Source organism: Aquarana catesbeiana, linkage group LG10, assembly GCF_042186555.1.
Source record: "Aquarana catesbeiana isolate 2022-GZ linkage group LG10, ASM4218655v1, whole genome shotgun sequence".
NCBI classification, from domain to species: domain Eukaryota; kingdom Metazoa; phylum Chordata; class Amphibia; order Anura; family Ranidae; genus Aquarana; species Aquarana catesbeiana.
Genome location: NC_133333.1, coordinates 200,186,692 through 200,209,863, shown reverse-complemented (window position 1 = coordinate 200,209,863; position 23,172 = coordinate 200,186,692). Strand labels below are relative to the sequence as shown.

The 23,172-nt window shown below is 42.1% G+C and overlaps 1 protein-coding gene across 1 annotated transcript in view; it reads right to left on the bottom strand.

The window, feature by feature from the left end:
* Window positions 1–23,172, bottom strand: part of TMPRSS5 (transmembrane serine protease 5) — a 112,517-nt gene that overhangs the window by 23,687 nt on the left and 65,658 nt on the right. The window contains exons 6-10 of the mRNA XM_073603097.1: window positions 15,530–15,643; window positions 11,851–11,894; window positions 5,742–5,904; window positions 1,945–2,126; window positions 4–102 (exon numbers count right to left, since the gene is read on the bottom strand). Coding sequence (XP_073459198.1) covers window positions 4–102; window positions 1,945–2,126; window positions 5,742–5,904; window positions 11,851–11,894; window positions 15,530–15,643 — 602 coding nt within the window. The remainder of the gene's footprint in view (window positions 1–3; window positions 103–1,944; window positions 2,127–5,741; window positions 5,905–11,850; window positions 11,895–15,529; window positions 15,644–23,172) is intronic.

Here is a 23,172-nt window from a genome sequence, read left to right as displayed (position 1 = left end):
CACTGTTGTCAGGATGAGTATGGCCCCAGCCTGAGACCCAGCACTCCGAACCAGCGGCGAGATCCTGATCGTATTGTGGTAGACATACTGGACGTATACTGTCTGTGCAAAACCATATCAGTCAAATTTACACTCATCACATTACTTTTTTAAAAATAAATTAAATCTTCATTTGTTCAAAAGGAAAACAACAGGTCACTCTACTTTTTTAAGGGCCCCATCTATGCATGAGCCACCATTAAGTATGTTTTTAAAATGATTTTCACATGCTGTCACACTGTTAACAAGCGTTTTTTTTTTTTTTTTCTACTGCTTACACTAGATGGACTTGTGTCTTTCTTCAACCTAACTATATAATTATGATCTTTGATTTGTGCTTTCACTCTGCATTTCTCTGTGCTTTGTGAAAATGTTTCAATAAATTAAATGTATGTCTAAAGCCAAAGTGTGAAAGAGTTGTTCCACTTGTCCACACCTTCCCCTGGCCTCCTCTATTCATAGAGCATGTCCTAGTCCTTTCTGGAATGCAAAGCATGTGAATGGAGGACAGGCAGATGAATTACTGGAACTAAATCAACAAAATTGCAGCACTAAAGAATAAATTAAAAAGTTCAAGTATTATAAACAGTTCATATGTGTTTCCAAAATTATTGCGTGTTGAAACCTTCTCATATGTAACCAGCGGGAGAAGTGGCAACTCATCAGAAATAAAAATATAAATCAAGAGCACAGCACACATACTTTTAGTGATCAATTTGTGGTTTGGTCATCAGAATCCAATGGTTAGCTGTATCCACTTCTCCTTGGAATGTCGCAATGTCACATCACATGAATTACCATAAAAGTGAAAAATAATATAATGTAGTAATTAATAGTAAAAATATAGAATAATAAAAATGAACACCCATGTTAGAAGTGATGTTCCGTGTACACTCGTGACCAAGAATTCCTCACCCCCATGCAGTGCACACTCACCAAAATCATTGTGCTGCCATAAAGTATGCAGCCAACATACATCACAGGATGGATGGAAGCCAAGCATTGGTGTCCTCTTATGGGATCCACTCCTTATTCCTCTCTAGGGGACACTAAGCTCCTCATTCAGTCACAACCAAACAACAGAGGTCATGAACCATAATGTAGTAGTTTATTGTGATTGCTGAATGCAGCAACAAAGCAATCACTAACAACAGTAGTAATCAGCCAGTTAGATTCATATAGATATATATAGAATGCCGTTCGTAAACTCACATCAAAACACAGCCACCTTGGAGACCAGTGTGGCAGCGTGACAGCATGTGGACAGCTCCGCCCAACGCGTTTCCCACCAATATGGGTTCTCAGGGGTACTGCCTTCTTACAGAACCCTTCTGGGAAATACTGTGAGTTCTATGACTGGAGGAGGTGGACAGAAGTCCCGAGTGAGTGGCACAGCTCTTTCAGCAACTGATGTCAACACCAGTAGCACCAGAAGATCAGTGTTGTGGTGACTACTGTTGCTGGGAAGATTTACCAATTTTTCACTCTACTGAGTTCTGGATTGGTGACAGATCCTGTGGCAGGAAAACAATTGGCCAATGAGTGTAACCTTTCACCTGTATCTCTACCCCTGTCACTGGGTGGTGTCAGCAGTTATCTCAGGACTGTCATCTGGGCTCACCTCTGGATTCAGCCTTCCTTTTGGATCTTCTGACCTGCTCTCTCACCCAATCTCCCCTTTGTTCTATTTTTTCCCTTGCCAGGGTCAATCTGTATAGGGAAATGTCATCCAATTTCTGTGTGAACAGGGGTTAGTAAACTGTAATTTGGTTGGTGTAAGATATTGTTGTGTGAATTCTGATGACTAAGCATGTTGGTCTGTTATCTGTTTGGTGATAAAGACTAAAGATTTTTTTTTTTTAAACCCAATAAAGTATATCCAGTAAATCATAATAGTTAGATAACCTGAGTAGTTTAAGGGTTTGTCCAGTTTCATCAGGGCAATATCATAGTCATGACTTCTATCATCATACTTCTGATGATAAATGATCTTCTCCACTGTGGACACTGAGCCTTTCTGTTCCACTGAGGAGTGGCTAATAATGCCCGCAAGCACCGACCAGCTGGACACTTGAGGAGACCTGTAACTTAAAGAGGATCAACCAATAAAACATAGATATCACAGCTATTGATATGTCAGTAGTATGTAAAGTGCTTGTTACCCTAGCATTTCATATTCCTGATATGTGTCTCTTGTAGCATGTACTTGGGTTAAAACATATCTGGTTCACTTTGTATTTTTTCCTGGTGGTCCTGCCAGCCCCTCTGCTTTACTATTTCAAACTGTCCATGCTAGGCATGGAAGCACATCCACCCCAACCTGGTCAGTTTTCTGGCTGTGCTGGGAATACAGCCTGCCTGTCTTCCAATGTTCAGACTTGTGCTGACAAGCCCCTCATGCACAGCTCTTCACTGGAAGATCAGTGTACTACTGTATGCATGCAACCTTACATTTTCTACCTGCACCCCACTTAAACTGTCATGCATTATCCATTATCTATTATGTAAGCTGATTTGGTCACATGGACTTCAAATAAAACAGAGAGGTTGAGCTTTATGGTTATTTATCTATATTCTGCTTAGTTGACTACAGTATTGTATTAATGTAGCTCAGATCCTACTGAAGAAGTACACTTAACACTAAACATCATTCATTCATGTTAAGGTACACATTTACTAGATACCAGTAACTGACACATAATGATACTGGTCACATTCCTGATTATGTACATCCTGGAATAAGGATACACTTAAAGCTTATGTTGCTTTCTAGGTTTGCAGATAGTACCAATTGATATTTGGACTTTCAGTGGTTGACATTATAAGGGTCTATTTTATAAAATGTATAATGCAAATAATCACTGTAATGTGTCTAACATGTTTTTTATACCACAATCAAGAATATACCACATTAGGGTCACTAAATGGTGCTGTTATTCATAGGAAATAAACATATCAGACAAATTACAGTGATTAGTTGATAGCTTTAAAAACGTTCAAACATTCACATAAGGAGACTAGGGTCATTTATATTTATTCTTAACCACTTCAATACCAGGCACTTAGACACCTTCCCGCCCAGGCCAATTTTCAGCTTTCAGCGCTGTCGCAATTTGAATGACAATTGCGCGGTCATGCTACACTGTACCCAAACAAATTTTTTATCATTTTGTTCCCACAAATAGAGCTTTCTTTTGGTGGTATTTGATCACCTCTGCGGTTTTTATTTTTTGCTCAACAAATAAAAAAAGACCGAAAATTTTGAAAAAAAAACAAGTTTTTCTTTGTTTCTGTTAAAACTTTTTGTAAATAAGTACATTTTCTTCATCAATGACGGGCACTGATATGGCTGCATTGACGGGCACTGATACGGCGGCACTGATGGGCACCGATGAGGTGGCACCAATGAGGTGGCACTGATGAAGTGGCACTGACGGGCACTGATGATGGGCACTGATAGGCGGCACTGATGGGCACTGATAGGTGGAACTGATGGGCACTGATAGGTGGCACTGATATGCGGCACTGATGGGCACTCATAGGTGGCACGGATGGGCACTTATAGGCGGCACTGATGGGCACTCATAGGTGGCATTGATGGGCACTCGTAGGTGGCATTGATGGTTACTTATGGGTGGCACTGATAGTTGGCACAGATGGGCACGGATGGGCACTGATAGATGGGCACTGATGGGCACGGATGGGCACTGACAGGTGGCATGAATGGACACTGATGGGTGGCACTGATGGCACTGCTTGTTTGCAGTGATGCCCCTAAGGGTGGCATTGCTGGGCATCACTGCAACATAATGGTGCCAATCAGTGCCCATTTGTGGGCACTGATTGGCACAGATTTGGCACACTGGGCACATGTGGATGGCCATGGGGTACATACCTGGCCATCCACATGTTGCCCCTTCCCTGGTGGTCCTAGTGGCGATCCCTGGTGGTCCAGTGTGGTGATCTGCGGGGGGGCTGCGCTGATAAACAATCAGCGCAGACCCCCCCTGCCAGGAGAGCCGCCGATCGGCTCTCCTCTACTCGTGTCTGTCAGACGCGAGTGAGGAAGAGCCGATCAACGGCTCTTCCTATTGACAGCGTGATCAGCCGTGATTGGACACGGCTGATCACGTGGTAAAGAGCCTCCGCCGGAGGCTCTTTACCAAGATCGGTGGAGCGGTGTGTCAGACTGACACACCGCTCCACCGATCGCCGCGATGCGCGCCCCTGGGGGCACGCTGCGGCATGTTATCCTGCTGGACATCATATGACGTCCAGTCAGGATAACAGGACCACTTCCCGGACGTCAATCCGCCATAGGGCGGGCGGGAAGTGGTTAAAGTGATTGTAAAGTCTCATTTTTTTTCTCAAAAAATAACAAACATGTTTTATTTACCTGCTCTGTGTAATGGTTTTGCACAGGGCAGCCCAGATCCTCCTCTTCTCGGGTCCCTCTTTGGCACTCCTGGCCCCTCCCTCCTTTCGAATGCCACCACAGCAAGCAGCTTGCTATGGGGGCATCCGAGCCAAGTCGCAGCTCCCTGTGTCCATTCAAACATAGAGCGCCCGTTCGGCCCCGCACCCTCTCTCTCCTGATTGGCTAACTGTCTTTGATTGACAGCAACAGGAGCCAATGGCACTGCTGCTGTGTCTCAGCCAATCAGGAGGAGTGTCCCGGATGGCTGTGGCACTCATGGACATTGCTGGAGAGAGATAGGGCTTAGGTAAGTATTAGTGGGTGCAGGGGCGGCTGCTGCACACAGAAGGTTTTCTTATCTTAATGCATAGAATGCATTAAGATAAAATAACCTTCTGACTTTACAACTACTTTAAGGTTTTCAGATGATTTACACTTAAATAATATACAGAAGTCATACCAATATTATACAGAAGTCATACCAAGTCATTCTTTCTTGGCAGTAAAAAAAGGTTCTTGGCAAATTGAACCCGAGTTGTGTCACTGAATTAAGGGGGTGGGGTGGGGGGGGGGTGACACATCAGAAAGCTTTTTGTTTGTCTCTTGACATTTGTTGCCCTTCCATGTGCTCCTTGATGCAAAGGCCAGTTATAGGTAGGGGTGGTTGCCAATTGTTTGTACCTTTGGTAAATTGGTGAGGGGGCACACTGGATACCTTCAGATGGCATTGTGCTTTTGCTGGGTGTCCAATGTGTCCCTGTACCTTTAAGGAGGGGTGGGACTGCAGTACATTGGGGTGCCGTGGCTGCTGCAGCTTACGCATATATTTGCAAACGTGTGCAAACTAAACCCCTGATTTTACGTGAACTGTTAGACAAGGTCAATACAGTTTGTTGCAGGCTGGCTGGTAAGTGAGCTGGGAATTTTTGTTTGTTTTTTGACATGTGCTGCCCTTCCATATGCTCCTTGCTACAAAGGTCAGTTATAGGTTGGGGAGGTTGCCATTTGTTTGCACATCACAAAGTTAGTAAAAGCTGAATTGGCCACTAGCTAGACTACAGCTTCAGTCAGCCCAGACCATAGGCATTCCCAGAGTAATGAAAGGGTCAAAGAGAACTCAATAGTGGGTGTAATAATGAGAAATAATCATATATATATATATATATATATATATATATATATATATATATATATATATATATATATTCCTTAATTGTTGTTATTCTAATGGCTCCTTTTTAATGCTACTTGGGACATCAGAGAAAGCTTGCCTTTTACCACTTACTTGTGCACACAGTGTGCAGCAGTTATGATCCAGTTAGGTGCCACGATGGAGCCGCCACAGACATGCTTATTATTAAGGTATAAACTGATTTGCCATGGCCAGCGACCTAACGCGACATCACTCCCTCCAATAATCCTGGAAGACTTGGAACGAGATCCACATTCTGCAGAAATTGCAAGTTTGGATTGAAGAAAAAAAAAGCAAGATTAACCTTTAAACAACTCAAAGTAGCTATGGTGCAGTTTCAGCATTTTAGGAGCATGGCATAAGAAAGCGTGGTAGGACACCTTAGTCATTGTTCTTAGGCTTACGTGCTACCATAAACTGCCTTACCATCAAGTCAAGTGCCCTGATTATCCTTGCCCTGTCAGACTTGTACAGAGAAAGCGTGTGAGGAAAGCAATGCCAATAACCGGCAAGTCTGTGTACATGTGACCAGCAGATTACATAGGTATGAACTAAAAAGGGGGAGTTTTGGACTTTAAATGAGACATATGGGTTACATGTCTCCATCCCTAAATCTGCAAAAAGAAAGGGGACGTATTTGTGATTTGAAATGAGGTGAGTACATATGGCTAGAAGATGAGTAGATATCAAAAACATATTTTTATTGGTGAAACAAGGAACATGGCAAAATGACATGATACATGCAGCAATTAATAAAATTGGCAATCACATATTACAGACCATATATAGAAATAAACATTAGTAGCAACCAGCCAACCACTGTCTGGTATAGAACGAATCCTGGATGTAGTAAAAACACTTAAAATTACATGGTAGATGGAGAACTCAAGATAATGTATTGAGTAGGGGTGTCTGCATGAGAATAAGTACATCCAAATTAGCCCGACGTGTTTTGTGGATAATACCACTCTTCAGGGGCAGGTGCTTGCAAATCTATAAAAAACAAAATATGAGTAGACCAGTATGATCCATTGTTGTACCCCTCAACGGGGAGGATATGTGCAAAAAGAAAGGGAGAGAGTTACTCATTCCTATGAGTACTTACATCGTAATAAGTCTGGAAAATGGGGGACGAGGAGTCAGAGGCTGTCCAAATTGTCTGTAACGGGAGCTGGTATCAGGTCATTTTGCCATGTTCCTTGTTTCACGAATAAAACATGTCTTTTCTTCTAGCCATGTGTATGCACCTCATTTAAAGTTCCAAAAAAAAAACATTTCTTTTCCCAGCTGATTACATATTAAAGGGCCACTGTGATTGTTGCTTTATCCTGATCTGTGATCAGCTGTGTTCAAAGGACACAGTGGTCACATGTTGCACCCATTACAACAGTGGTTCTCAACCCTGTCCTCAAGCACCCCCAACAGGCCATGTTTTGGGAATCTCTCTTAGATAAAATAGCTGTCCAAAATACCAAGCCATTGACTCTCATTTAACGCACCTGTACAGTATAAAGGAAAACCTGCAAACATGGCCTGTTGGGGATACTTGAGGACAGGGTTGAGAACCACTGCGTTACATGCCCTAGGAGGTGGGCGGGAGGCACGAATGTGGGAGGATGTCCATGGATGTCCTCCCAGAACTGGAGAGCTATGTTGTAGCCACCTTTTTGCTATAGCCCAGTCGGAAACCAGTTATAGTGTATGTAGTCCCATATTTTTTTTAGCTTTGGAAAGAGTAAGGAGGGATTACAATAGCTGTCATATTTTAATGCTGTTTGTGTTCCTGCTAATACGATTTGCCTTCTATGTTTGTCCTGGTGATGATTATCAACAAGACAAGAAGTGTTGGGAAATCCAAAATCCTACATTTATCAGCAGAACATGAAACAAAACACTCCCTGCAGCAACAATATATGCAGTCCAGGCTCACTGATCCTGATGAAGTAGCCAATAAATATATTGATGGTGTTGTTAAATATTACACACCTAATAAATACTTACCTTTTGATGAAAAGACATAAAATCCTTGTGCTTTACTATGGGCCCCTATGCTGACTTGACCTCCGCTTTTAAGGGGTTGAAATCTCTAACCTCATTGCACACCAGGATTCCTATATTGTCTGCTACACATTCTTCTGGAACATGGAAAGCGGCCTCTCACCATATCCGAGCTTTATACAACCCTACAGATGTGAGTATACTGCTCCTTTTCCAAACCTTCAACTTTTTGTCATTTACTATACTTTGGATCTCTCCTGTGGTATTCTTTTCTTTCCTTCTTCAGGTTCTTCTGTTTCTTCAACAACTGTCTAGAGGGGATGTCCCATCACTAGTAAGATTTCCCCAACAGGACACGGACAGCAATAAACTGATTAAACGTTTTGGATTTACATGCACTTTACAAAAATGACTGCTGATCCTACCATGAGGGTTCTTAAGCAGACCTTTTCTGTTTGAGGGTGACAATCTAAATCTCGCCATAAATTATACAATTTTCTTGTACAATTTTCCTTTAGATTTACCATTATATATAGATATATCATATAATATGAGGTCAAACCTTAACACTTTCAATTTGTATGCAATCAGGCAGAACTAGGGTTGCCACCTTTTCTTCAAGTAAAACCCAAACACTTAAGCAGAGCACAGCAATTTTTTTTTTAGTTGTATAAACTATACATATATTTTGCTATTAAATAACATTTCTAATCATATGAAGTTAATAACAAGAGTTCCCCTTTTACATCTGAATCCCCAGAGTTCCTCTTTTACATTTGAACTTGCGGAGTTCCCCTTCACTGTAAGGGGGGACTCTGCAGACTCTGATGTAAGAACAAAAATAAAAAAGAAATTGCGCTAGGTGCTAAACAGAAATGATGATAATAATGAAAATAAAATACCATGAAGGAAATCCTGCAGCTAAAACACCATGACCCCAATACACGGGCACATGAAAAATATATCAAAAAGGACAGTGTAGAGCTGGACTAGTGATAAAGTGAACATATATATTATAAACACATGTAAATTATTATATCATGACCTAAAATTATTAAGTAAAAATAAAATAGTGAAAATCAAATGAGTAATATTAGCTGGTGTGAATCCATACCCTAAAAGGGTATATGCAAGAAAGAACACAAGTGCAAAATAATAAAAGTAAAGTTCATAAGTGTCATAAGTGAAAAAATAAGTCCACAAAAAAGCCAATGCAGAGTGTGTGCCCAGTGAGGAGGAGGGATTTGTGGCTTATTTGTGCCTGGTCCATCTGGGAAAAAGCACTGGAAGGAACCCCTGGGAGTATTCCCTCAACACTGGTGTTCCCGTTACTGCGGACCAACCGTTTGGCGAGGAGACCGGTAGGACAGCCTAAGGAATCTATTGTGAGACGTCTCCGGGAGTCCATCTTCCACTACTAAGCCTGTTTTGACCCCCCTGAGTAAGGGCGGTCGCAGGCTCTCTGGTAAGCCTCCAACTCTACCATCTGGTGGCGGGCTGCACTAGCGGTGGACCATGTAATTCCGGACCCTGCATTGGCTTTTTTGTGGACTTATTTTTTCACTTATGACACTTATGAACTTTATTTTTATTATTTTGCACTTGTGTTTTTTCTTGCATATACCCTTTTAGGGTATGGATTCACACCAGCTAATATTACTCATTTGATTTTCACTATTTTATTTTTACTTAATAATTTTAGGTCATGATATAATAATTTACATGTGTTTATAATATATATGTTCACTTTATCACTAGTCCAGCGCTACACTGTCCTTTTTGATAGACTCTGATGTAAGGGAGAACTCTGAGGACTCTTACATAAGGGATGCTCTGGGAACCCTCATTTAAGGGGGGACACTGTGGCCTCTGGTGTAAAGGGGAACTCTTATGTAAGGGGTGCTCTGAGGACCCTGATTTACCTTAGTGTACTCACTTAGAGGCAGGAGAGAGAAGGGGGGTGACTTCCGTCATAGACCAGGATGGATGGTGAACTCACTCACCCTTTCACAGTCAGCACCTCTCATCAAGATGTATCTGAGGCTACTGGACTTCAAATTTCTGACTCCCCCTTTCCTTTTCTGAGGCACAGTGCCAGGGATTGGAGTATGGGCAGACACAGAGGGGTGGGGGGGAGGAAGAGGTGCAGATCGAGCCCTCTCCTGTCTGTGTGTGTGTTTGGGGGGAGATTGATAGTGCTGGCTTTGGGCAGGGTGAAAAAGAGTGTAAGAGACATTCTCAGCTTAGACAACTGCAGCCAGCAACCCTACAAGGAAGTCATAGCCCGGCCTGAATAATATGTCCGGGTTTCAGGCAGACTGAAACCTGGACGCATGATTCCAAACCCGAACTGTCCGGGTGAATCCCGTACAGGTAGCAACCCTAGGCAGACCCTTGCACTAAATAGTTGAAGGTAAATCTAAAGGGAATTGAACAAGAAAATTGTATTGTGCTCATGCATTGTTATCCTGTCACACATGGTCCCAAAGGAGACTACAAATGACTGTGCAGACACACATTGCACAGGAATGTTCCACTATTGTCACCATCAGGAAACCTGCCTTGAAAAATACAAAGCAGCATTTGCTGCAGTACATTCGGGTAGACGAGAAGTGGCTTTAAGGACGTTGTGGGAGATTAGCAAAGCTGATATGCAACAAAGGATTTCAAAAAGTTCAGCACAATATTACAAAAAAATTGAAAACTATTTTAAAAAAACACAGCATTTGTTTATCATACACAGTGCTTTGGAGACCTAAATGTCATTCAGTTAAGGTTTATATTTGCGTTAATGAAAGATTCATTAACCACTTTGGCTCTCACACCTGTTCACCCCTTATGGACTAGAGCAATTTTCTAATTTTTGCTATAAGTCTGTTTATTCTGCAATCATTTTGTCATTACTTAAAAAAAACAATATATGTATTACGTCGTTATTTTAAGTACAAATAAGGCTTTCTTTTCGTGAATATTGTCCTGCAACAATAATACTTTTTTTCGCAAACCTTGGACAATTAAACGTAATAAAACTAAACAAAAGGCACTTTTTCTCTATATGAGCAGTTTTAGTTTAGAAATAAACAGTGTTACTGCACATAAAAAGTGTGCATTTTATTCTGCAATTTGTCCTGTTTAAAAAAAAACACTACAATTATGATTTTTGTACAAAGCATTGCAAAGTTATTTACAAATGAAGTAAGGTAGTTTTTTGGGTTTTTTTTGCACTTTTTTTTAAGTGTGATACATTTAAATATATAGGTAAAAGAAAAAAAAATATTAATGAACAAAGCAAACAAAAACATATTTTTTTTTTAATATTAGTTAATAAAATAGAAAAAAAAATCACCAGGAAAAGTATAATTCAATGGAGAATGAGAATAAGGAGTTAAATAGGGCTGATTGGAGTAAACTAAGGGTTAATAAGGGGTTCAACAGAGAAACATTTATTTAAAAAAAAACAAAGGAAAAAAAACTTTTTTTTACTTGTCATGTTGCTTTAACTGACTTCATCTGCAGATTGAAGTCCATCCCTCTGATCTTTAGATAAATAAACAGAAAGATACAAAATGAAACCATGTTTCATTGTAGCGTTCTGTATTTGCAGCTGAGCAATGTTGTTGCTAAACATTGCCAGACTACTTTTTTTACAGCTCTTTCTGCCAAGACCTTCTCTGCAATGCATTTGTGATTAATCAGAAATGAACTGCCGTGTACTGGCACAGGGGGGATCCTGGTAACAGGGCAGAAGGACAGGATGTGCTAGACACGCCCTGTGTACAATGATGACATTTTTGGGGCGTGTATAGAATGCCCAGAGTCTACAACTGGTTAACTGACTTCATCTGTAGATCGAAGTTCATCCCTTTGATCTGTAGATGAATAAACAGAGCGATACAAAATGAAACAGTGCTTCATTGTATCTTTCTGTATTCGCAGCTGAGCAATGTTGTTGATAAACCTTGCCAGACTGCTTGTATGTTTCTGTGTGCCTACTGCTTAATCTGATTGTACAGTCTACAGTGGCAATCTATTGTGATAGGTAGGAGTTATACTAAGCCAAGCACTGATTTTGGCTACAGGAAGCATCCAAAGACAAAATTCATACTTCATTACTAATACTAATACAAATTACTTTGATGACATGTATTAACATTTTTATATGTACGTTCAACAATAGGAGCAAAGTGCAGGAGAAATGATTTACCTGAACACTTCAGTGTCACAACGTGACCAGAAAGACATTTATGTCTAGAAATAAAAATGGTAAAATGAACACATAGAATACACCACAAAAATTAAGAAAATGTAAATTGGTAATTTTAACAGCAAAGGCGTCAGGAGAAAAAGCTGCTTGCCCTTTAATGTTCTGCAAAAACACCCCAGGCTCACAAGTTCAATATCCACTATCTATAACCTCGAGGCTGGGTTCACACTTATGTGAATTGGATGCGGGTTTTCCCACATCCAATTCCCATGACAGGAGATTGTGATGGACTCTCTATGGAGTCGGTTCACACATCTGCATGGCAGCCGTAGAGCGCATTGCACAGGGGTCTTGTGCATCTTTGGCTCCGTTTCAGGTCCGAATTCAGGCAAAAATTTGGGCCCGATTTGTTCCTGAAGCAGAGAACAGGGACGCACCGGACCCCTGCTGTGAGCCGTATCCGTATTAGGTGTGAACCCAACCTTACCAAGCCCTGATGAAGGGGCACCCTTTTAGTCCCAAAACATTGGCTATTTTACTGTGTGAGACTTAAAAAATAAAAATAAATTGTAGACTTTACACACATTTCTGGCACTATTCTACCTTTACCCCATTTTTTTTGTTACTGTCAGTGTCCCCAATAGGGAGATTTATACTTTTCCTTTGTCTTGGTAAAACACTGTCACTGGGACTAAAAGGAAAATGTATGAGTTGTCAGTAGAAAAGAATATAAGGAAAATATTCTACTTATTATGGTGACAACTGCCTAGGAAGGGATTTCTCTCACTTTGGAGTGATTTCCTTTCACTTCCTGTTGCATCTATAAAGCAGGGAATGAAGAGAACTCTCCTCAATGGGACACTGATGGCAAAAAACATGATGGGCTTTCTACTTTTTTTACTATATTCTACTCTATCCAAAGTGGTAAAAATCATGTTTTGGATTTACATATTATTTAATGATGTTAACTGCATTACACCTGCTTCTGCCAGTGCGTACATTTTGGTTTTAAAATGATTTATTAATGTTTTTATTCTATCAGACGCACGCAAGAAAGAGTCTTGACCATTAGGCTTCATGCACACGAGACGCCAGTGCAAACTCTGCTGAACACATGTTTTTAAAAGCTGAAAGCGGCGTTTAGAAACGCCCATTTTGCCGCGTTTGTATGCCGCGTTTGTATGCCGCGTTTAGCCACGTTTAGCCACGTTTTACCGCATTTGCGTCTAGAAGCGTCTGCAGAGCAGAGAATGACATTTTGTGACCCAAATTTGGGGCCCTGTATCTTGGTGCTAGGAACCCCAAATTTAGTGTGCTAGCACAGTGGAACTAGCACTAAACCATATCCAAGTTTGGGGGTCCTAGCACCAAGTGGCCCCGAGATATGGGGCCCCAAAGTCGGGTCGCAAAATGTCAAGCACTTTTCTGCAGCAGAGAATGACATTTTGTGACCCGACTTTGGGGCCCCATATCTCGGGGCCACTTGGTGCTGGGACCCCCAAATTTGGATATGTTGTAGTGCTAGTTCCACTGCACACCAAATTTGGGGTTCCAAGTGGCCTAAAGATATGGGGCCCCAAATTTGGGTCGCAAAATGTCATTCTCTGCTGCAGTTTACCATAATATTTCTGTATTTTCTGGTCCAAAAAATAGGGTTCCTTTAAAAACCCTTATAAACGCAAACGCGGCTAAATGCAGTACCGTTTAGTCACATTTAGCCGCGTTTAGCCACGTTTGGCGTCTGAAACGTGGAAAACTTTTGCGTCTGAACCCATTTTTTTGCTTCTGGAAAAACGAGGTTAAACGCAACTGCCTAAAAATGCCAAAAAACGAGACTGTGTACATGGACACATAGGATAACATTGAATGAGTTCAGGGGCAGTTGAAAAAAGTGTCCAACTGCCTCTGAACGTGCGTTTAGCAGCATCTCGTGTGCATGAGGCCTTCAGATTAAAGAAATGGTAGCACATGCAGTATACCATTTAACACAACAAAATGTTATATTCAGCTTGAGTTAAAAAAAGTTTCATATTCAGTTTGCAGTTTTTATAGCACAGCACCAACCGAGTCAGATATAAACAATATATGGAAGGCACTCTTAATGACTTATGTTCAGACAAGATAATGTATTTAAAGGAAATGAGTGGCTAATTAGCTGATGTAAAAAAATATCTGAGCTGAGGTTGGTGATAAAAGGCCAAACACATAAGCCTCGTACACACAATCGGATTGTTGGCCAACAAAACCATGGATTTTTGTCCGAAGGGCGTTGGCCCAAGCTAGTCTTGCATACACACGGCCACATGATTGTTGGCCAACAGTTACGAACGTAGTGACGTACTACATGTTTTTTCTGCTCTTTAGCGCCACCCTTTAGGCTCCTTTTGCTAATTTCGTGTTAGTAGAAATTTGGTGAGTGTTGAGTCGTGCTTTTCATTTCATGCTTTTCAGTTCGTTTCTGAATGGCCGTTCATCAACCAGACATTTTGCGGAATTGGAGGAAATAACCTGTTATATATTATTGGCCTTGGAGTTATTGCTTTGACATTATTTTTTTGGTTGAATAATGAATTGATTTGTTATATTTTCTATATTTTTGGATGCATAGAATGCACTTTTTGGTTAAGTTCTATTGGCAGATAGCATGTCTAATTTTATTTGTTTTCTTTTTTTAATGCACAATAAAAACATTGTGGAGAATAATACTTGGCTATGTGTTTTACTTCAAATGACAGTTTGGGAGTAGGCAGTTACATTTTATAAAATACAATGTAAAATTAACAAGGGACACCAACATAGTTGTATCTTTGATCTTAAAAACTATGGGATAATGGTGTTGTGGCAACTTGCTCAAAAAAAAAAAAAAAAAAAAAAAGCATAATAATATTATTCTTGATATCACTAGAAAAAAAAGCCTTTGAAAATTTGTTTGCAATAACTCCATCAGTATCACCAGCAAAGCAGCTTCATTATTATCCCATTAAAGAAGAAGAGAATTGTGCTCTGCTTTTCGAGATTTCATAATTTGCCATGTCACGAATGTTAATTCTTCATTACGAACGCTAGTTCGCTTCTGAGCATGCGTGTTTGTACTTTGGACTTGTGACCGACGGACTTGTGTACACATGCTCGGAAAATCCGACAACAGACATTTGTCCGCGGAAAATTTAAAAACCTGCCATCCAACATTTGTCCGCGGAAAATCTGATAACAATTGTCCGATGGAGCATACACACGGTTGGATTTTCCGCCAACAGCCTGACATCGAACATTTCCCGTCATAAAATCCGATTGTGTGTACGAGGCTTTAGCTGGCCATACACTATTTGAATTTTGGTCTGAAATCAATTTAGTGGGTGGGTCTGTCAGCCCCCCTAGCCCCACCTGACATACTTCAATTGAAAAATCAAAGGAGCAAGGAGGAAAATTGTCTGATTGGATGTAGCTGCTGTTCAGGTATTCTGACAGCCATTGCGCGAGCTGTCAGAATACAATAGCCCAGCAGGGGGACATTCACCTATAAAGCATGGTTTCAGGAATATATTATGTATATTTTTTAATCATCCTGCAGGCTGAAAGAAAAAAAAAACTAACAGTGTATGGCCAGCTTTTAATTTGATTATCAGATGTGTCAAATTATTTTGCTTTAAAATCTGTACTTAGAATAAGGATAACTTACCTTATTTGCCAAATATCTTTTGTTGAAGTAGTCTGAGCAAGAGGGATCTGCGCAAATCCTTGAGTATGATTTAGCCTGTAGTTTGTCAGATTTACAGCTTTGTATTGCATAAGCCTTTGGGAAGTTATTTAGAAACAAAACAGGAAGAGTAAGTTATACATTGCTCGATATTTTGATGACACTGGACAACAAAGATTTTGCTTCGTAAACATTTTTTGTTGTATCTAATAGATTTTTGGCTGCTATTCATGAAAATAACCTGTAATTTAAAAAGTGACAGTGCAGCGCTTATACTTTTATAAACACACACATTGACATATGACCAAACAGATACTAATGAAATAGTGACACTCAAAATGACTATAAATGAAAAAAAAAAAAAAAAAAGCCATTGATATGATGAGGGATGGTCCCAAATGAAACCACAATAGTCCTTTTTAGAAAGTGCTAGTAGTGCAAAAAATTGTCCCAAAAACAGCATATAAATACACACCAGTATTCTTTCTCAGAAAGTGCATGCAAAAATCCCAGGGGGATAGAAAAAAACACTCTATCAAAGATAATGTGTCCAACCTCCACCTCCTAAATGCACTCACCAGATAGATGAGGTATAAGAGCATATACACATCCAATCTAGATCGCTAGTTAATCCTTGGATTCACAGTCTCAGATGGCGGTGACCATTCCTCTGCACAAAAAGATCACACCCAGGAGACCACACAAAAAAAGTATATATTGTAGTATTTTATTACTAAAATGGACAAACAAACATTCCACGTGAAAAAAATAAAATACACAGCATCTCACTTCTTTTGTGTGGACTCCTGGTTGTAAGCTCTATGTGCAGAGGAATGGTCACCGCCATCTGAGACTGGGAATCCAAGGGCTACCCGGCGATCTAGATTGGATGTGTATGTGGTCTTATACCTCATCTACTGTATCTGGTAAGTGCATTTAGGAGGTGGAGGTTGGACACATTGTCGGTGACAGAGTGGATTATACTCGCACCCCAGGATTTTTGCATGCACTCTGAGGAAGGATACTAGCGTGTATTTATATGCTGTATAAATCCTGAATAATAATAATAATCATTTGGGACATTTTTTTTGCACTACTAGCATTTTCTATATGGACTATGGTGGTTTCATTTGGGACAAGTCCTAATCATATCAATTGCTATTTCAATATTATATGTTTGTAAATATGTCAATTTGTTTATAAGAGTATAAGGGCTGCACTGTCACTTTTTATATTTTCATGCAAGGTTGGCTTTGTTTTTGTGCTAGCAGCTATTTTTTGATTACTGAGTGCTCACTCATATTGTTGTGGATTGTTTGAAACCTGTAATTTAACATATCATGTTTTGCAATTTGTAATACCTATTGGCTATGCTGCACTCATGAAAAAAAGTAAAGAAAACATGTAAATGTTGTTGAAGCACATCCAGTATTCCAAGTACAACTGGAATATCTGTGGAGATCTAAAAGTAGTGACTTTGCTGCTTGGATTGCAGCTTGGATGTACCAAGTAGTTTGTTACATATACAAATTGGACAGCTATGCAACCACATGTTGACCCAACAAAACGGAAAATTTATATCAAATACTTACCGTAATTTTCCTTTCCTGATAGGCTCCATGGCAGCATACGTGTGGGTAGGCTCCGCCTCCATAACTACCCAATAGGACCCCCTCTCCCATAAATCTTTGCTCTAGGCTGCTATCCATGTTCCGTAACTAGCCTACTCCAGACATTTTGAGAGGGACTCCTGCTGCCATGGAGCCTATCAGGAAAGGAAAATTACGGTAAGTATTTGATATAAATTTTCCGTTTTCCTGACAGGCTCCATGGCAGCATACGTGTGGGAAATAACTCGCCCAAAAATACACACGGGCGGGCAAAAATGTTTGAGTAAAGAAACCAAATTTATTTTACGTTGTCAACCGACAATACTTGTAAACCAAAATTAATGGATGACAGAGCCGCAGGCTCAACACAATAATGAGAAACAAATGTGTTAATAGAAGACCAGGAAGCCGCTCTACAAATGATTTCAGGCGCGACATGCCGGGAAGCTGCCCACGAGGTCGAGATACTCCTGGTCGAATGAGCCGTCACTGCCTCTGGAGGGGCCAAGCCCTTTGCCTTGTATGCCCTCTGAATGGTCTGCACAATCCAAGAGGAAATTGATCTGACCGAAGCTCGCCTTCCTTTGTTTTTACCATGGAGAAGAACGAAAAGGAATTCCGTTTGTCTGAATGGACTTGTGACCTCCAGATATTGCTTTAGAGTGTGGCCTACGTCAAGTGGATGAACATCCTGATCGTCCGTTGTTCTGAAAGTAGGAAGTACAATCTCTTGATTTTCATGAAAGACTGAGGTCACTTTAGGGTTTGAACCAAGCATGGGAATCAACACTACCCTATCTGGAAAGAAGGTTAGGAAAGGTTCTTCAGAACCTAAATTTCTAATCTCTGACACTCTTTTAGCCGATGTCACAGCTACTAAGAAAGTGGTCTTGAGTGTGAGATCTCTCATGGAAAGAGGTTTGTCAGGATCTGATCCGAGATTGGAGAGAAAATCCAAGACAATAGGAAGGTCCCATTTGGGAAATCTAGGTCTTCTTGAGGTTTAAGCCTGATAGCTCCTTTAAAGAATTGACGGACTAATGTGTGATTAGCCCAGGATACTCCTGTGAAGGCCGAGATGGCTGACACTTGCACTCTTAGTGAGCTGACTGCTAAAGATAGGTCCAGCCCTGATTGGAGAAAACTTAGAATGTCTTCTACTGCTGGAGACTTACACGGATTTGACCGGGAAGACATGTGATCAGAGAATTTAGACCATATCCGTTCGTATACCCTGTTCGTACTTCCCCTCCGGGCACTGAGAAGAGTTGGAATAGCTTCTTCCGGACAGCCTAGGGATTCAAGCCTTTCCCTCTCAAGAACCACACCCTGAGGTGTAGGCAAGATGGGCATGGGTGTAACATCGAGCCCTGCGACAGTAGATCCGGCCTGAGAGGAAGGGGAACTGGGTCTTGATAACTCAGGAGTGACAACAGAGGAAACCACGGCCTGTTGGGCCAGAAAGGAATCACTGCAATGATCTCCACCTTCTCTGTTCTGAGCCTCCGGAGGAATTGCAGAATCACCGGTACCGGAGGGAAGGCATAAGCCTTCTGAAACTTCCAATGATCTGAGAGAGCATCTATCCCGTAAGCCTGAGGGTCTCTGAACCTCGAATAATATCTGGGCATCTTGTGGTTGCATGGAGAAGCAAATAAATCGACCTCTGGAAGTACTCCCAGGGTCAGAAGCCACTCGAACACCTCTCTGTGGAGAGACCACTCGTTGTTGTCCATCTGCACTCTCGAGAGGAAGTCCGCCTGTACATTCTGGATCCCCGGAATGTAAACTGCCGAGATGTTGGACAAATATTTCTGCGCCCAGCTCATTATTGGCTCCACTTCTTGTAGCAGAGACCAGCTGCGAGTTCCACCTTGCCTCTTTATGTAAGCTACCGCAGTTGTATTGTCCAACCTTAGCATCACAGATGAACCTTCTATTAGATGGCGAAATGACAGGAGTGCCTGAAAGGCGGCCTTCAGCTCCAGAATGTTGGAGACAATCCCTCGAGCAGGGAAACCCCATCGGCCCTGCGCCACTTCCGAAAGGCAGTGAGCGCCCCAACCTCGATTGCTGGCATCCGAAGTTAACGTGACCCATGAGATGGGCACGATTGAATGGTGATTGCGCAGATTCTTCCCTTGAAGCCACCAAAGAAGAGACGTCCTCATGGATGACGTAAGATGTATGCGCTGGACTTGGCTGGAAGAATCCCATTGTTGAAGGAACCCTTTTTGGAAGGGTCGTGTATGCCATTGGGCCCACTTCACCATAGGAATGGTAGCTGTCATTGTGCCAATTACTTTCAGGCAATGGAGAGCTGAGAGGTGAGACGACGCAAGGGCCCTGTGTATTCTGTCTCGAATCACTCCAATCTTCTCCTCTGGAAGGGAGATAGTGCCTTCCAATGTGTCGAAGTGAGCCCCTAGAAACACCAGAGATTGTGTTGGCTCTAAATGGCTCTTCTCTAGATTCAGCAGCCACCCGAATTCCTGCAGGGTGGAGATGACTAAGCTCCTGTGCTCTAACAGTTGATCTTCGTTCTGAGCTAGGAGAAGTAGGTCGTCTAAATAGTGGTGGAGACGAACCCCCTTGATACGGAGTAGAGCCACAACCGACAAGAGGACCTTTGAGAAGACCCGAGGTGACGTTGGTAGGCCGAAGGGTAGACAAGTGAACTGCAGATGCTGATTGCCGACCGCAAAGCGGAGGAATTGTTGGAACTCTGTTGCCACTGGCACGTGAAAGTATGCATCTTTCAGATCGATTGAAATCATCCAATCTCCCAGATGTATTGAATGTTGGATCGTAATTAAAGACTCCATTTTGAACTTTTCTTTTCGAATAAAAGAATTGAGATGTGTTAAATCTATTACTGGCCTCCATGTACCGTTTTTCTTCTGTATCATGAACAGTGGAGAATACATGCCTCTGCCTTGTTCGTTTTCTGGAACAGGGACGGCTGCGCCTTGATCCAATAAACAGCTCACGTAGGTTAATAGGACCTGCTTTTTCTCTTCTAAACCTGGAAGAGCTGTGGGAACAAATCTGAGTCTTGGGGTATTGCTGAAAACCCACTTGTGACCGGAGGAGACCGTCTTGATGGTCCAGTAATCTCGGATTGAGGCCCAATCTCAAAAGGACTTTGTGGCGTCCTGGTTGCCAGAGGAACCCCCTTTTGCGGGTTTCTTGAAAGAAGACTGCCTGGATTTCCAGGATCTAGAGAACTCCCCACCAGGTCTGTAGCTGTGCGCATCCCTAGCGCGATCAGAGTTTTGTCTTCTAGGGAAACTGCGTTTCTGATTTTGTAGGCGTCTGTCTTGAGGTAGGAAACCAGACTTCCCACCTGTGGCCCGGGTTATGGCACTATCGAGTTTATTGCCGAACAATGAAGAACCTTCAAACGGAATTCGGCACCAAGCTTGCTTGGAAGCTGGGTCCGCCAACCACGGACGGAGCCATAGGGCACGACGAGCTGAAACAGCTGCCAACATAACCCGGGACATCAGGCGGATGACATCAATAGATGCCTCCCCAAGAAAGGCTGATGCCAGCCTGATCTCTTGGATAGGAGAATCCTTAGCTGTTTCAGTAGAGATACCTCCTAAGAACTCATTCACATTATCAGACCAAGATTCCAAAGCTTTGGAAACTGCAGCTATCGCAAGTACTGGCTTACATGCCATTCCTGACATCAGGTAGATCTTCTTTAAATCCGAATCAATTCGCCTTTCCAAAGGATCTTTAAAAGATACAGTGTCTTCCAAGGGAAGCGTTACATATCTTGCTAGTCTCATTAAAGCTGCATCCACTAATGGAGCTGACTCAAGGTGCTTTACTTCCTCTTCCCTGAAAGGATATAGTTTCAAGACCTTTGACTGCATGGAACTTTTCTTGTCCATTTTGCTCCATTCCTCAGAAATGACCTCACCCAGCTCAGAGAGAAAAGGAAAATACTGTCGCTCCTTATTGAGCTGCTTAAAAAACTTCCTCTGTTTTGGGGGGGAAGTAACTGGATCTTCCCACTTCAGGGCCTCTTTTACTGCCTTCACCAATGAAGGAACTAAAGCGAACTCAAACCCCACGCCAGGATCTTCCAGATCCGATTCGCTGTCTGAAACAGGAGCAGAAGGGTGACTTGGTTGGGAAGAATCCCATGTCTCATGCACAGAACCTTCACCCACTGGAGGGCATAATGGGTCTGATGGGGAATCACGGGGCTGCTGGGCTTCTCTCTCCTGTAGAGATTCTTTCACAACCCACCTAACCATAGATTCCAAACGCTGGTCTGCACCATCCCTCTCATCTGCAGCTTTAGAGAAGCAGTGGTCACAGAGAGATTTGTCTGTTGGAACAGGCATCCTGCAACCCCAGCATGATTTTCCTGAACTCTCTTTAGAGTGAGATGAAGGGGGGTGAGAAGGATTTTATTGCGCTGTTCAGATCTGGAAGGAGATCTATGACGGCTAGACCTGGAGGAAGATTGCCGGTGGTGTGATTTTGATGATCCACTTCCTTTATGGGAACTACGGTGTGGATCAGACCTAGTAGGGCTGTGAGGAAAGAAACACAGAGAAGATAGAGAAAGAAAATCAGCTGGTATCCTAAAAATTCTACTCTCAATCCTTGTACAGGCAGCAAAGCAAACTGCAAACATACCTGCTACAAGCGGGCTGGCCACTAGGGGGCAGTGAGGAGTCCATAGTGTCAATACAATAGGAAGCTGCAGAGACAGATTCACAGGATCACCTGACTGACAACAGACCTCCACCCCCAGACAATAGAGATTGTCTTACCTTGAACCGCCAAGATAGTAGCCCCGGGAAGTCGCCGTATCCCCCACGAACATTCCCAGGGCTCTGAAAGCTTTCCACAGCTTTTAAAAGTGGCGCTCGTGACGTCATCGCCGACGTCAGACGTGAGACGCTCGCGCGCATGCGCGAACCAAGCCTCGACTTCGTATTGGGTCCGCGCATGCGCAGAACGTACGCCGGTACCCGGAAGTCACAGAGAGAGCGGCTGCTGGAACGCAGAGAGCGTCAGCGCCAATCTAGGATACCAGGAAGCAGGAAAACAACACACAGAGGTATGATACATATAAACACTGCTGCCATATGTGAATGAATGTAAAAACTTACCCCTCCACCTACGATCACCTGGGGCGAGGAACGCCATCCATACACACACACACCGGACTTGGCAGCAGATAATGGTCGCCTGAAACATTAGGCAAACAGACCGTGCGCACATAGATGAACCGATCCAATCTTCAGCGCTACTCTGCTATACACTCCATACCCTGCTAATAGTCAGGGCCTATCGGAGGAATCTTTGGCACTCGGCATCATCGATCGTAGGGAGGTTTTCTCTTCAGGTAGGAGAACCAACACCTGGTCCTACGGAGGAGGACAAAAAAGGAACATGGATAGCAGCCTAGAGCAAAGATTAATGGGAGAGGGGGTCCTATTGGGTAGTTATGGAGGCGGAGCCTACCCACACGTATGCTGCCATGGAGCCTGTCAGGAAAGATATTTTTGCCTCCACTTCACATAAAACTTGGACCGATGGAACATTTATTGAGCAAAATTAACAAGAAGGGTTTAAGGTTTTTTTTTTATTATTTGAGGGAGATATTTCAAATAATACCTCTTGGCAAGATTAACCACTTAAGGACCGGGCCTATTTTTCAGACTTTATAAGTCTATAAGTCTATAAGTCTATAAGTTTATATGTTTATAAGTTAAATCATTTTTTTTTGCTAGAAAATTACTTAAAACCCCCAAACATTATATATATATTTTTTCAGACACCCCAGAGAATAAAATGGCAGGCATTGCACTACTTTATGTCACACCGAATTTGCACAGCGGTCTCGCAAACGCAATTTTTTGGGAAAAAATACACATTTTTAATTAAAAAATAAGACAGTAAACAGTATAGTTAGCCCAATTTTTTTTTAATGTTATGCCGATTAAATTAATACCCAACATGTCATGCTTCAAAACTGCGCCCGCT